This window comes from Lolium rigidum, chromosome 2 (assembly GCF_022539505.1).
Source record: "Lolium rigidum isolate FL_2022 chromosome 2, APGP_CSIRO_Lrig_0.1, whole genome shotgun sequence".
Classification (NCBI taxonomy): Eukaryota; Viridiplantae; Streptophyta; class Magnoliopsida; order Poales; family Poaceae; genus Lolium; species Lolium rigidum.
The window spans coordinates 161,612,615-161,627,663 of NC_061509.1; the positions used below are offsets into that span (position 1 = coordinate 161,612,615).

Genomic DNA, 15,049 nt, shown 5'->3' on the forward strand with positions numbered 1-15,049 from the left:
GGAGACCGCCTTTTCTGGTGCATTTCATGATTGCGCAACACACCCTGCAGAAAAATAAATAGAGACAAACAAAATCAGATAGCAAAAAAGGTAAAAGCACTATACTGCTAGATAAAATGATAGTAGCGTAGAATGTTGTAGTTGTTTCCTCTCTAGTGAGCTTAGCCTAATTGTTAGCAGACACTGCCTATGGTTGATACCATGAAAAGCATTCCCGTTTGTTAACTGACATCAGAACTGAACCAGGACCCCGGAGCATCCACATGAAGAGATATACTCCAAAAAAAGCATGCGAAACCTGAACTATCTGCCATACAAATGTTGCAAAAAATAACTCATGATTCTCCCAACCATATTTTAGACGGCGAAAAGAAAAAACCAAAGGTCACTCATAAAAAGGAAATGGGATTAATCTATTGTAAACACTGATGACATTAACTAGAAAAAAAATCAGGAAAAGGAAGAAGGAAACATAGATATTATAAGAACAAGAACAAACCTGTACACGGCAACTTGCTAGTGCTTCTTTCAAGTGTTTCTTCCCATAACACTGCCGCCCTTTTCGGTCTAGCTCTGAGAATACCCTAATCATGGTCCCCTTCCAAACCGTTATCCTCGGAATACCCTGATCAACATTTTGCCTCCCAAAATCCAGGCAATCTAGATAGTGTACCTAGTTAACATAAAAAATGATAAACTAGTAAGATATAAAGCTATACAAAATGAAAAACCAACAATTATTAATGTGACAAACAAATGAGAGTAACAAAAAAATGCTCACCACAGTAACATAGTTGCAACAAATAGGGGTCTTAGGCCTCCTCCCTTTCAATTTGCAAGACATACCATACTGGCCAATGCTTTCAAGAAAACAATCATATACAAGTTTGCTGAAGTCATATCTTCTTGCTTCCTCTGGAAATTTAAGAACTGACAGATACTTGCAATTGGGGTATTCTCTAGGATTAGGGCACAGGAAGCAAGAAATAGCGATTGCCATGAAACAGACAAACACATCGTGTTCACTTAAATCTTCAGAACCACATAGCTTATTCCCGAAGAAAGTTATGTGAGGGATTTCACACAACTTAAAATGACTCAAGATAAAATCCATGCCATCATTACTATTGCAGGGGACCTCTAAACCACCTATTGGCAACCCAAGAATGACATGAACTGTCCTCTGAGATATATCAACTAGCTTACAATCAACTGTCATCTGGGAGCATATAGGGTCAACACAATCAGCCACCCACCTAGCAAACTCAGAAGGTATGTCATGCAAGTCAAGGAGTAGCAGACATCCAAAACCAAACTTGGAAATGACAAATCTCTGCTCTGGGGTCAGCTTCTTTATAACTTCCAAAAAATACTTTAGCGAGTATCTGCTGAACACATTCCTACTAACACCATCTGTCTTGTCCATTTTAGCCTATGCAATGGGGCAACCAAAACAAATAGGCATGTTTATAAAAACAGCAGTATGAGGCAACCAAAAAAAACATACAAACAAAAAGGCCACTGCATTAAGATGAAAAAAAAGGCCTCTGTATGAGTAGTACCATGGCACTTATTGAAACATCCTTGCAGAAATCTGAGAACTTCCTCTTCAATGACTTGACACCCTGCAAAAACAAGCGAAATATAGGTATACCAAACAAGAATAAAAAAGATTAATAGATAAAATCTGATAAAACATGCATGCCACAGAGACAAAAACATACCTGCTTCTTAACAAACCCAAATAATGCATTGTCTAACACCGTGTCACTTGTTTTCAATTCCAGGTTCTGCCCACACACACACAACAAAGTACACGTCAAAACAAAAAACAGAACAGGGGACAGATTATGACATTGTACGTATCAAAGAAATCTCACATTATTGCCACTCGACACACTGTCTCTATCGCTGTCATCAGAATTATCATCGTCAAGATCAGCTACAGCGTACAAAGAGCTGCAATGCATTGATAAAAGTACCATAAAAAGACCATGGATGAAGCTATGGTACAATTAATAGATGCTCAAAAAGAAATTCGCAAATCATGATCCTCTACCAACATAAATTTACAAGCACATTATGTATCTGAGTAATCCATCAAAAGACATCAAAGCTAAAAAATGGATGAAAACAATAGTTCATCAAACATGCCAGGGGACAGTTAATGCATGACACTGACTATCATAACCATGCCAGGGAATAGCTACAAAATCGAATCCGACAAACTACAGGTTACTTGATGATACATAACAGACAAACTACAAAATCGAATCCGTCAAACTACAGGTTACTTGATGATACAAAATCAAATCCGACAAAATAGAATTCAGATTATGATTCAATCCAACTGACCAGTACTCCACAATGGCTAGAAACAGAACGGATAACAAACAAAACGAAATCAGTGATTTCTAAACAGATAATTCAAGAATAACCATGCAATATCAGAGCAAACACTGACACTACCAAGCATCAAACCTCTAAGAAAGTTGATTTGCCTTGCAATAGACACCAATCTCCACAACCACCCTGAAAAATCTAGCATATATATCTCGAAATCGACCATTTCCGTCCACGTATCGCCAACAGAAACCTTGCAGCTCTGCCGCCGACCTCCTGCCCGCCTCAACCTTCCACTCTTTTGCCAACCCCTGCCCCGCCGCTCACCCCACACGCACGCCAGCACCACGGGGCCACGTACGGCCACCGCCATCCACTTCGCTCGCGCTCATCCGGTATCAGGAGCCGCTCGAATCCGCGACAGCCCACAACGAACTCACTAACGCCGCCCAACAGGCCCGCCCCCCGTGCGCCACGCCCCGCAAATCAAACTACGGAGCCGCACCATCACCAAACCGCGACGAATTCCTGCTCACCTACAACCCCTAACCCACCATGGCGCAGACAAGCACAACCCCGACGCAGGCCAAATCACCACCGCCGCCCCACCCCAGAAAAAATTGAGACAAGAGAAGAGGATAACGGCGAACTACGAATCAACGTACCGTCGCCGGCGAGCCCGCCTGCCTCCGCTGTCTCTGGATCTCGCCATAGGAAGGAGCTTCACAGCGACGGGATGCACCGCTCCTCTCCTCCACCACCCGTTCCTCTCTGTCTCGCTGTCGGGAACTCGAAAAGACCAACCGAAAAAGACACAGTGCGAGCCCAAAAACAATTCAAAAGCTGATAACACAAAACGGATGTCAAACAACGAAACGGGCTCAGATCCTAAGCCCATAAAACCCCGACACCCGCTAGCCCGAGGAAACAAGGCAACTCTGGAGCACGAATCTCAAAGACAAACGAACGGACCAAAAAACGAGCGTGGACGAATTGGAATACAGCTAGCTGTTGTTTAGAAATCTTTTTTAATGCACATTTTGCACCTAGATGTGTAATTACATATATGTGTGTAACTGCAAATTGATGAGTAACTACAAATAAGTGTGTAATCGCACATAGCTATGAAACTGCACATGTATGTGTAATTGTATATATGTGCATAATTTTAAACTCACTTTTGAGAATTTATTTTTGAACTTTATATGCAACCTCCTTTTGGATTTGCTTTTTTCCATGGTAACTTGTAATTGACTGGTAGATGTTTGATTTTTTATTTTGTTGTTGGGCTTTAGTTGTGCATGGAAAAAATCCTAGAAGCCAAATAAGGCTGGAATGATTATGGTCGATCGTAGTTCCCTGGGTGACCTGGTCGATTGGGGGCGCGCCTACACATCGCCCATTAGCGTGTGTTTGTACACATCGCCTGAATGCAATCCGTGTGGGCCAGCCCATTATTTGTTCATTCGGATAAAAAACAACATCTTTCTTTTTCTCTTTGCACATCATCCGATCTCTAACCCAGTGCTTGCCACACCTATGCACGTTAGCGGTGACCCAAGTTCGAATCCTAGCCTCCACGGTTTCCCAACCATTTTTTCAAATTTTAATTTTAAAAAGAAAACCAAATTTCGAATCCAAACAAAAAATTATTATGAACAAAATTTGAATTCAAACAAAAAATGTACAGATTTCAAAATGTTCAAAATAAAAATGGTTAAATTAAAAAAATCAAATTTGACAATTGCTTAGATTTGAAATTTGCTCAGATTTAAAATTTGATTAGATTCGAAATTTGCTCACATCAATTTTTTATTAACTATGAAATTTGCTTGAATTGAAAATTTTCTTAACTTTGAAAATTGCTCGAATTTAAAATTTGCTGAACTTTGAAATTTTCTCGAACTTAAAATTTTCTTAAATTTGAAATTTGCTTGCATTTGATTTTTTTAAAACCAAAAGAACGAAAGAAACAAAAAAAGTAAAAAAAAGCAGGAAAAGAAAAAAAACTGCTAGAGAAAAGAAGAAACATAATTTTTTTTGAAAACATCAATCAGAAAAAGAAGAAATATAAAAAAGAAAAGGCTGAAAAAGGAAGATAACAGAAAACTGCGCTTAAACAAAAAAACCCGTGCTAAAGGGCCGCAGCCCAAGTCACCCCGTTAGCGGGCGGGACGTATTACCCGCTGTTAACGGATGATATATAGGATTTACCGTCGATTGAGCCCTAGCGCAGGCACTATATATTGCTTATAGTGAGCGGGAATAGTGCTCACCCAGAGACTGCATATATAAGACCGGGCGGCATGTGAGCGCTGATATCTGCCCAGCCGCTGTCCCTCGCGATCTGCGCGAAAAAAGGTATTTTGAAGTTCTTTTCACAGGATAGGCATAATACATCGAAAAGTGTCTTTATCTCATGAGCATCAGTGCTCCTGCTGTTTAAAAAAATTCGAAAATCATACATATTTGTTTCAAAAAATCTGAAGATAATAAATAATCTAACCTACAAGCGTGTAAAATTTTAATATGAAATTCTTTATATTGTAGACTACACAAAAAAACAAAATTTGTTAAAATTTGGAGATTTCAAATATGTATACTTAGATCCACATGTTTGTTATTTTTGTGTAGCCCATAATGTTTTGTATTTAAAATTGAAATTTTGCACGTTTATGAGACATTTTATTGGCTACACCATGATTTTTTCCTAATTTTTTTTGAAACACATAATTATAATTTTTATTTTTTTGAAATAGCAGGAGCACCAAATCTCTGTCCTAATACATAGCATATACACTCTCAAAAAAAAAAATACATAGCATATACGCTTACAGAATGTGGGAGACGTCCGGAGCAATGTCAGGTAAAGTTCTGATTGCACGGACAGCGGGCGGGTGGGACGAGATGCTAGCCGCTTGGTAAAAAAAAAAACATGGCTTTACTGCGCGCCGAAGACGTTAAGGGCGTGTTTCCTAGCCTGTGCCATCTCAGAATAACTATCTCCTCTCGTACATGGTGATCTTATAATGCCCAGCTGAGATTTGTTGCTTGTTTGGTAGCCTGTATCAGTTAAGAGATGACGAGTTGAGATGTTGTTTGGCAAAGGTTGTATAGGTTGAGACGTGCTGGATGAAAAAAATTTACACAGAGGTCCTTTAGAAGAAAATCAAAAAGCAATCGGGTCATTTCTTCTTGAAGACCACCGTACTGGGCGTACTGGCGGCGGCGTCCTGGCCGATGTGGGTCGACCTGGTGGCGCGACCTGGCGGAGTACTGGCGGCGCGTCGAAGCAGCTTCCTGGCGGCGCGTCTTGACCGGTGCAGCGCGTTCTAGTGGCGTCCTAGCGGCGTGTCCTGGAGGAAGCTTCCTGGCGGCGCGTCCTGGCCGGTGCGGCGCATCGTCGAGGCGGCGTCCTGGTAGTGCGGCGCGCCCTCGAGGCAGCGTCCTGGCGGTGCGGCGTGTCCCGGACGGGAGGGTGGCGGCGGCATGGTTCCGTGCGGGAGAGGAGGATGGGGGAAAACGAGGGAGATTGAGAGGTGGGGGTGGAGGTCTGGGGGTCTGCCGGGAGGGTGCTACAGTGTTTTGCGGGTTGTGCTCAGCCTGGTCGAGTTGCGAAGCTCGATTTGAGCTTCCCAACCCGGACTGGCTAAGAGGCCTTTTTCGTACAGGTTTAGCAGTGATGAGTTAAACCGACCCAGGCTAACAAACAATAAATAGTGGGTTGGGCTCGGTTGAGATGAGAATATCTGTATTCACCTGGGCTACCAAACACACCCTAAGTACTCCGGTCTCTCCCCTTCCTCCCCCTCCCTACCTAAATTGGTACAGCGAACACCTAGTGTAAGTACATTATATGATAAAAACACATCCTGGTACGTAGTGCTAAACTGAGGTTGGTGTGTTAACAACTGTGTTCCTAACAGGCAGATAGATAACATGGTTGCATCATACATGCATGACATTCGTGCTCACATTCATATCTCCATTTGAACACTGCTGGTTGAACAAAAATAAGGGGCAGAGAAATTATGAACTTGGTTAGATAAATTGACCGCCAAAAATGAGGTAGTGCCAACCCAGGAGGACCTGCTTGCTGTCTATCTGCTTATGATTAGGGTGTAGGGTAAGGGTAAGGGTTAGGGTTAGGGTTGTGTGGAGGCGGTGTTACGCTGGAGGTTGTGTGACGGCTAGGGTTTTGTGTGGAAGGAGATGAGATGCACACCCCCCTTTATGTACCCCGGAAGCATGCGGGGGGAGCGGCACGCGTGGCATCACCATTACTTCGTTCGTAGACGAGCGGCAGCTGCTCGATAGGCGAGGCATCACCATTAACGTGGAGCAGACTACGGAAGCGACGCCTCGATGCCGGTAGTAACGCGCGTGAGAAGACGTATCGAGCATGGGTCGCTGGCAGGCGGACCCGATGAAACGGCTGCCAAACGCGAGCGGGCACTCGGCGCGTCCACGCAGCGTCCACAGATACGCATCCGAAGCGCATATTTGGGTTAGGTTTGCGTTTCCACGGACAATCCAGATACGTCGCTGGATTAGTACCAGACGCATTTTTCAACATTCCCCCATTAGCGCGATGCCCTTAGTACAAATCTACTCGGACCACCGAACGTTATACAGTTGGGACCATTAAGTACACCGATCAACGGTCGACTGGCACTTCCGTGTTCTTCCGTGTCGTCAGTGCATTCCTGCCATTATCCGTCCTCCTCGTCCTGTTACTTTTCACTAATACGACCTTGGTCTTCATATCTGTGTGCGAATACGCTGGGACCAGCTACTCACTGCCCGAATCTCTCAGCTCTGACAGCCGTCGATGCGGCCGGTTCACGTGCCGCTCGATTCATCACGGACTTTTCCTCCACCTAGATATGCCTATACATCTGCAGGCTACAATGGTCGATCACAACTCATCTGAATAGCATTCCGGACGGAGATGGTTCCGGAGCACAGCAAGCACATCGGCGCAGCTCACCACTCCGACTAGCGCACCGGTGACCTCTTCGACGACCCAGACGTGGCCGACCCGGTGCGCGAGCGCCTGGGCCATGACGGCCAGCAGCGAGTTCCCAGCATGGCACGCCGCCACGTCCTCCGTCGACCGCCACCGGAAGCTTCCCGTTCCGGACGACATCCTCCTAGCGCGTCCGGAACGCGCCAGCGGCGACTCCTCGTCAGATGACGACGTCGACGAGGACAGAGCGGCAGCGTCAGGCGTGTAAGCGGCGTCCATAAGGTTGCGCATGGCGTGGAGCCCTTTTTCCGTGAGCCGGGCTCTGACGGAACGAAGCAGGAACTCGGGCGGCGAGAAGTAGCAGTCGATGTACGTCATGACGTCGCCGGCGGAGAGCGCGGCGAAGGCGGCGGACACGGACTCGACGTCGCACGATCCGAGCACGCCCGGGCAGATCTCCCCGACCAGCGTGCTGTCGTCGGCGACGACGGCCACTGCTGTGCCTGAACGGATGGATGTCTGCAGGAGCGGGATGGCGTCGAGCGCGTCGTCGTCGACGTGCACGGCGTGCACGTCCCGGCGGATGAGGCCGAGGGAGGCGACGGTGAGCGCGGCGACCGGGGAGAAGTGGGAGATGGAGCCGAAGAGGTGGCGGACGATGTCCTGTTGCGTCAGCACGCAGTAGGTAGAGGAGGCGGAAGGGACGTGGTGATGGTGGTGCTTCTTGCGGCCGGCGCGTGCGTGGAGCGGGACGACCAGGCTGTGCGAGTTGTTGGCCAGTAGCACGTCGATGGCGTCGAGAAGGCTGCAAAAGTTGGACCGATCAGTTTCTTAGTCCAAAATGCGCTAAGTACCGTAACACCATTAGTTGCCGGCATGCAATGAGATAGACAGTCACGACCAAAACAGGAATCAAAAAGCTAGGGCGGCGGCTGTCGCGATTGACGGTACTCACCTTGTCTGTGGGTCTACTCGGCGAGTGACGCCGTGGTCACCAACCGCGGCCGTGATCATGGAAACGGGCCGGCTGAGCGCGGCGGCGGGGTCGCCGAGGTTACCGCTGTCGCCGCAGACATAGCACAGAATCTCGGCGACGCTGACCTTGACGACGGACACGGCCGTGGCCGTCTTCTTCGCGTCCGAGGACGCGGCGTCCACGAAGACGAAGGGGTCGGCGCCGGCGCGGAGCGTGGCGAGCGCGGCCGCGATGGGAGTCGACTGCGGCAGAACACGCACCGCCGGCTTGCCGATGCAGAGGTCGGAGACGACGTGGGACAGAATGCTCGACGCCATTCACGCACACTTATATCTCGCGTACAAACGATCCACCAAGGGAAACGGGAGATTGCAGAGAGAGAGCCAGAGAATGTATACACTGTTGTCGGGCGGGCGAGAGTGGTGCGATTCTGCTCATCTGCGGTGAGGGCTATTTATAGTTGGAGCAGATGCGACGGGCGTTGCGGTGTAATCTTGCAAGGATATTTGGAATGCCCTGCAACAGTATCAATCTGTGCTTTACTACTCCCTATTTTGAAATAAAAAATATGTGTTTTACTGATCCTTAATTTAAAAAAATAGGAAAATGATTGGTCATACCGGGAAAAAAAACCCAGCAGCGATATGTTATTGGCAGAGGTAATTGTGTGGACAATGTGAATATGGAGACTCATACTCGGGTGGGAGCTATCAACATCTCACTGCCACCAGGCTATGCCTTGGTTCACTTGTCCTTAATTTGAAATGTATAAGTCAGGGCACCATCGTATGCATGTTAGTACCTTCGTCCATAAAAGGATGATCTAAATTTATCTATATTTAGATATATTGATCTAGATAAATATCATAATTTAGATAAAACTTTGACAACCTTTTATAAGTATATTTCCTTGATAACGCAGATTGTTAACACTAGTAGTATGTTTAGATAGGTCAGGTGTCATATACGGGATCACCAAACATCTTCCAAGTTTCAACCATTGTGGTCCGGTCCAATTAGTACGTCCATGCTAGTACTAGCACTACTTCGATTTGTTCTGCTCCATACAAGCTGGGAACCATAGTATGGATCACCAAACGCATTTTTAAAAGATTCCAAGATCATTTCAATTTCAATTTGGCTTGCCTCATGCACGCAAGCAAGTGGTTACAAAACACACATGGTCGCGCTCGTTATGTTAACATTTGCCACGACGGACACGACGTTATATTCAGAGGAAGATGCGCCCTGTCCCCGTACGGCACATTACAGTCCAAATACACGGATCACATAGAAAATTTTGAGAAGAGGCACAGCTATGATACCGGGATGCAGACAACTGCGCGAAGTTGCGTCTCGGTAGACGCCAAGCCGACGGTCTTCGTACACGTCGACGAGCCGTATGCTGCCGTGAACGAACAGCTGGATTGCTGCCGTACCTATCGAAATGGGCGATGGCAGATCACATTATCACATGGTGGTGGTTGGGGCCGTATCGGTACGAGACGAGAGATGGCGACCCCGAAGGAGGATGCCCTTTCTCTTGTTCGCAGTTCGGTCCATGCCTGCCGCGCGCGGTCGTAGGGGTTTATCATCTTCGTTCCATGGAACTTCGTGCCCTGATCGCAGCTCACCATATCACGTTCACCGGTGGGCGTCGTTACCTTGTTAAATGCGTCGCGGATGCGGGATCTTCAGCTCCGTACAAATATTCTGATCTAGGTCTCTCGGATTGGATGATGGTAATATTTTTATGCCGCTCTTTCTTCTGGGGAGTTATTTTCAAACAAGTCCAGGCAAGGATGCATCCATCGATGGAGCTAGATCATTCAGCGACCGGATGCATACGTGTGCCACATTGGATAAAAAACATCTTTCCACTAGTGCATACATGGTGAAACAAATGCTCTTTTACAAAAGAAAAAAATCTTTCTACATGTGATCCTATGCACCCTCAAGTTGCATGTGGATCCGCCACTGGATGCATCTACCACGCGGACGACGGCAAGTCTTGGCAACATGGTGCAACTACAAATGGTTAAAATGTAAGTGCAACAACGAACGGTCAAAATGAAGGTTGGAGCATCTTAGAATAATTGTCGGCTCTTTTACGAAAACTTCACCGATCTATCGATAATCAACAATAGTTGAAAAAATCTCAAGAGAAATGAAGAATTACAAATAGCTCATTGAACCACCTAGCGACAACTACACACACGCAAGATCGAGCCAAAGATGCGTCGCTATTCTCGTCCCTCCATCTTATCATAATAGAACTTGTTATGGTAAAGCTTGTCATCGAGCTAAGACTCGAACAACCAGTGCAGCAGGGAAATAACCATTACCAATAATGACAACCCTAGATTGAAAAAATTAAACTAAAACCAGACTAAATAACTAGAAAACCCGCCGAGCTGAGCACCTGGCAACCTCCAACTTGGTAGAGAGCTTAGAAGGAGCTGCAGCGACCACGGCGGTCAGCGAGCAGAGGAGGAGCAGGGCCGAGGTAGAAAGGAGTGCGGATGCGTGACATTCCCAACAGCCGATAGCATAATCTCCCTCATCATCAAAATCATGTCGCACACAACTACACAAGACACATACTCCCCATGTTTTTTTTGAAAACGGGGGGGCCGATGCCCCCCCCCCCCCCCCCCTTTGATGAATGAATCAGGTTAGAGTATACCATGCGAGGGGAGAAAGCAGATTTTGCAACCCAAGCTATGTTCCAGCTCTACCTAATATTATAAGGAGCTAAATACACCAGAGGTCCTAATAGTTATATTTTAAGTGCATTTTAGTCCCAATACTTGTAAAATAGGGTCAGGTGGTCTAAAAGTTGTCACAATGTGCAAAACCAGTCCCAATCAATCCTGGTGCCGACACGTGGCTTCGTTCTTTTTGCCAAATGCCGACAATCCTAGTGCACACACGTATAATCTTATAAATTTATTTGATATCCTTTGCCACTGACAAGGTATTAACTTGTCAATGCCTACAGATTGTAGACTAGAGTTTTCAGGGAAGTAAAGGGCAAGTAGATCTCGAAGGTTTAGCCGGAAAAGTACTCGACTGCTAAAAAACTAGGGTTGTGTTGACAATGAAATCGATCCTCTCTTTGTCCCTCGACTCCCCCTTATATAGGAGGCGGAGCCGAGGGTTTCGTGATGTACAAGTTACAAAGTCCGGGAGACTCTTTGAGTTCGTCCCGTTATAGTTACAAATCAATATTCCTAATACAACTCTATCTTTCCAAACTATCTCTTGACTGGGCTTTCGGGCTTCATAAACTTCGGGTCGTGGGCCTTCAGTAAACCCCGGGTACCATCTTCGGCAGGCCCATTGGGGATGCCTATGTCAGTACCCCCGAGATTTTGCTTGAATCGAAGAATCAGGGAAAATCTCCATCTTTACAATTATCATATAACTTCTTCGAGTCAACAAATAACTTTCATAAAACAGTCGTATATTGTACATGGATAACGGTAATTGGGGCTAGTTCATCTGACGGATCAGGTACCAGTTAACTGCTCTTGTGGCAATCCGCAAAAACCTACTTCAAGATCACGTCCCTGGACATGATCTCGGGGTACTGGCATAATTCGACATGTGCCGCTTAAGGTCTTAGAAGATGCCGAATTCCAGTCATGTTTTATCGGGTACCTAACGCGTCCGTTAGGATTTTTCTTCGTATCTGCTGATACGGAAAAAGTAGTAAAGCACCGTCAGAGGCGGTGCCATGCTGCACAGGATGGATCCTGGGGACTTACCTTCGCAAAGTATTGCGGTATTCAGAGATTAATTCGCGACTGAGGCGCTCTGAGAATATATTGTCGAGTGTCTTTTTCGGCTGCTTAAATAGCACATTTATTCAAGTCAACGGATGACTTGTATATTTTTTATCTTGTCCTCCCGATGGGTGTATATGAAAAATTATTTGTATAACTCGAAATATGCTCACCATGCCTTCTTTAATTTCATCGGGCACGCGAACAGCGTTCCAGATGGGAGTAACCCCCAAGGCTACAGCCAAGTACTTGTACTTTGTTGTAGGCTCACCTTTTTAGCACCTTTGTCGCTACATTGTCATCTCTTCTAATTCTTCCATCTTTATAGGGTGTGCGAACAGCGCTCCCGATGGGAGTAGCCCCCGAGGCTACAGTCGAGTATTTATACTTGGCTGTAGGATCAACTTGCTTTATTGTGAAACAACTATATATTTTACCATCCACGTTATCCTCTTATCAGAAGTATAAACAATACTTCTGATAAGAGTAGCCCCCGAGCATATGAACAAATGCTTATATTTGATCATAGGCTCTCGCCTTTTCTTTGTTGCAATACTCGAAATTTCCCTGTCGATATTTTTGACGAAACTGCTCGAAATTCTCTTTCAGTGTCGTTGTTTTTTGATGATGGTTATAGACTTAATTTTTATCCTTCTGAATCCACTCCTTTACCAAACCTCTTTAAAAAGTAGCCCCCGAGCATTTGAACAAAAACTTGTATTTTATCAAAGGCTCCCGAGATTATCATTAATCCTTCTCTGTCGCCAATCCTCATAGCACCGCAGTCGAAGTTTCTCTTTAGAATGACATCAGTGCTGACGATAGCCACGACTGTTGTACCGGGAAGACACGAATTCTGTCCTGTCAATGACCTGTGGGCCCGAAACTCCGCGGTTTTTGACACGTTACGCGAGTGGGGGACACACGTCCTCCGCTTTTTCTGGCACGTGCGCTATAGCGTCTATCTAGTTCCATCACAGTAAAAAGACCTTTTTACCCATGGAAACACGTGTAGGGCATCAAGTCCATTCTTTCACCATCCAACGGCGTGTCGATTCATTAGCCCACTATAAATAACCTTCTCCTTCCTCCTATTATCCTCTTCACCGCGCCACGCTCCTGCTCTTTCTCTTTCCAAAATCCTCCATTGCTGCTGCAAACCTCCTGCGCCCTTATTCTCTCCCAACTTCACCAATCTCCCACGTTGATGCCCCCGCGAGGGAAACTCACAAGGCACACCACTCCAGAGACTAGCATGGCGATGGAGAACCTGGAGATCTCTGAATGGGAGAGATCTAAAATCTCGAACCAAGACATCAACCTGCTGAAGAAGCTCGGGTTGACGAAGAAAGAAGAATCGCTGATCTTTCCCAGCGAGGAAAGCTTCCCGACGCCCCCCATTGAATATCGGGTAACTTTCGTTGACCACCTCATCCAGGGTCTTTCCCCTCCTATCCATGAGTTCCTTCGTGGATTACTTTTTGTTTACGGGCTGCAGCTGTATCAGCTGACCCCCAATTCGATCCTCCATGTCTCTATCTTTATCACCCTCTGTGAGTGTTTTCTCGGGACCCATCCAAATTGGGCCTTGTGGAAACGCATTTTCTGCATCTGTCGCAATAGCTCCCGCAACGTCGCCTATAATATAGGTGGTGTTGTTATCTGTGTCCGTCCTGACGTCGACTATTTCAACGTCAAATTCCCTGATTCCGTCCAAGGGTGGCGCCGGAAATGGCTATACATCCGCGAGGAGTATCTTGACTCCCAGGAGTACAACATCGCGCCCTTTAACGGTAGCGCAAAAATCCTTCGATGCCAATCCTGGGATGCGGAAGCTACCGAAGAAGAAAAAAAAGCGACAGAGGCGCTGATGAAACGCATCCACGAGCTCCAGAACAACCACAGTAAGGAACTGTCGGGTGTTCAAATTATTGCGTATTTCCTGAGGATTAGGGTGCAGCCTCTACAGGCTCGCAAAAACCCTTTGTGGCTGTATGCTGGCAAGAAAGATGTCGACCGCATATCCAAAGATCTATCTGTGAAGGATTTGGAGAAGCTGGTCGGACGTGTTTCATCGTTGATCAAGAAAGATGCGATTCCAACGTCGTGTCGCATAGAGCCATATAGCAGCACCAACACTCTCCCCAAAGTAAGTAACTTTGCCTCTCGAGTTTTCTAATACTTATATTGGTTAACTTGCTTTTTCGACTGTTGTCTTGTCGATTTCTTTTTCCTTCTTAACTGTCCCTTTCTACTGTTTTTTCCTTCCGTAGAACCACCAAGTTATCTCTTCTCTGCCTCCCTTACCTGAAGGTGGGGAGGTCGACGAAAGAACTATCGTCACCGACGATTCCCAGGGTACTTCTCGCCCTGAGAGTGAAATTGCATCATCTCACAAATCTGCGGCTTCCTCTGAAACAGAGACTGGATCTGAGGCTTCCGAGTCAATACATTCTCTCCCTTCCGCTGCTTCCCCAAAGAACAAAAGGAAAAGGGGTGATGTCGAAGACTTCGACACCTCCAAAGCCGGCGGATCACCTGCCGAGGAAACTTCCCCCGAAGAGGAAGATGCCTTCAACCCTTACAATGATGCCCTCGTTAGCGCGTAAGTTACTCTGTCATCTTTCTCTTTTGATATATTGTTTTTTGAGTATTCTCATACTATCTTTTGTGCACAGTGGCGACGAAGAAGAAGAGCCCACTGCCAATGTGACTGCTCCCACGAGCACGTCACAAACTTTAGTCCTTTCAGAGACTCGCCCTGCCACGGAGGAAACCTCGCCTCCTCAAAATGGACTCCTGTCGGCAGCCCCTGTGCCCCTTCGCCGAAGAGAGCGAGGGTTGAGCTTGGCGAAGAACAAAGCCTCTTGGCCGGGAGTTCGGCGACTCCTTCTGATGCGGGGTGGCCTTTGGACACCTACGCCTCAAGACCAACAAGTGCAGCCCCGACTATCATCGACGCTACACCATGGC

The 15,049-nt window shown here is 46.4% G+C and overlaps 1 protein-coding gene across 1 annotated transcript; it reads right to left on the reverse strand.

Moving 5' to 3' along the window:
• Positions 1 to 7,261: 7,261 nt before the first annotated feature.
• LOC124691164 (CBS domain-containing protein CBSX5-like) lies at positions 7,262 to 8,605 on the reverse strand. The gene is made up of 2 exons (XM_047224435.1): positions 8,268 to 8,605; positions 7,262 to 8,117 (listed from the first exon to the last, which is right to left on the reverse strand). The coding sequence occupies exons 1-2, from the start codon at positions 8,603 to 8,605 to the stop codon at positions 7,262 to 7,264; spliced, it is 1,194 nt and encodes a 397-aa protein (XP_047080391.1).
• Between the last annotated feature and the right edge of the window lie 6,444 nt (positions 8,606 to 15,049).

Bases quoted from the DNA above. Each gene is read 5' to 3' on its own strand.
- LOC124691164 (XM_047224435.1), bottom strand. From the start codon at position 8,605: ATGGCGTCGAGCATTCTGTCCCACGTCGTCTCCGACCTCTGCATCGGC. The intron at 8,118-8,267 runs GTGAGTACCGTC...CAACTTTTGCAG, and splicing joins CGAGTAGACCCACAGACAAG to CCTTCTCGACGCCATCGACG.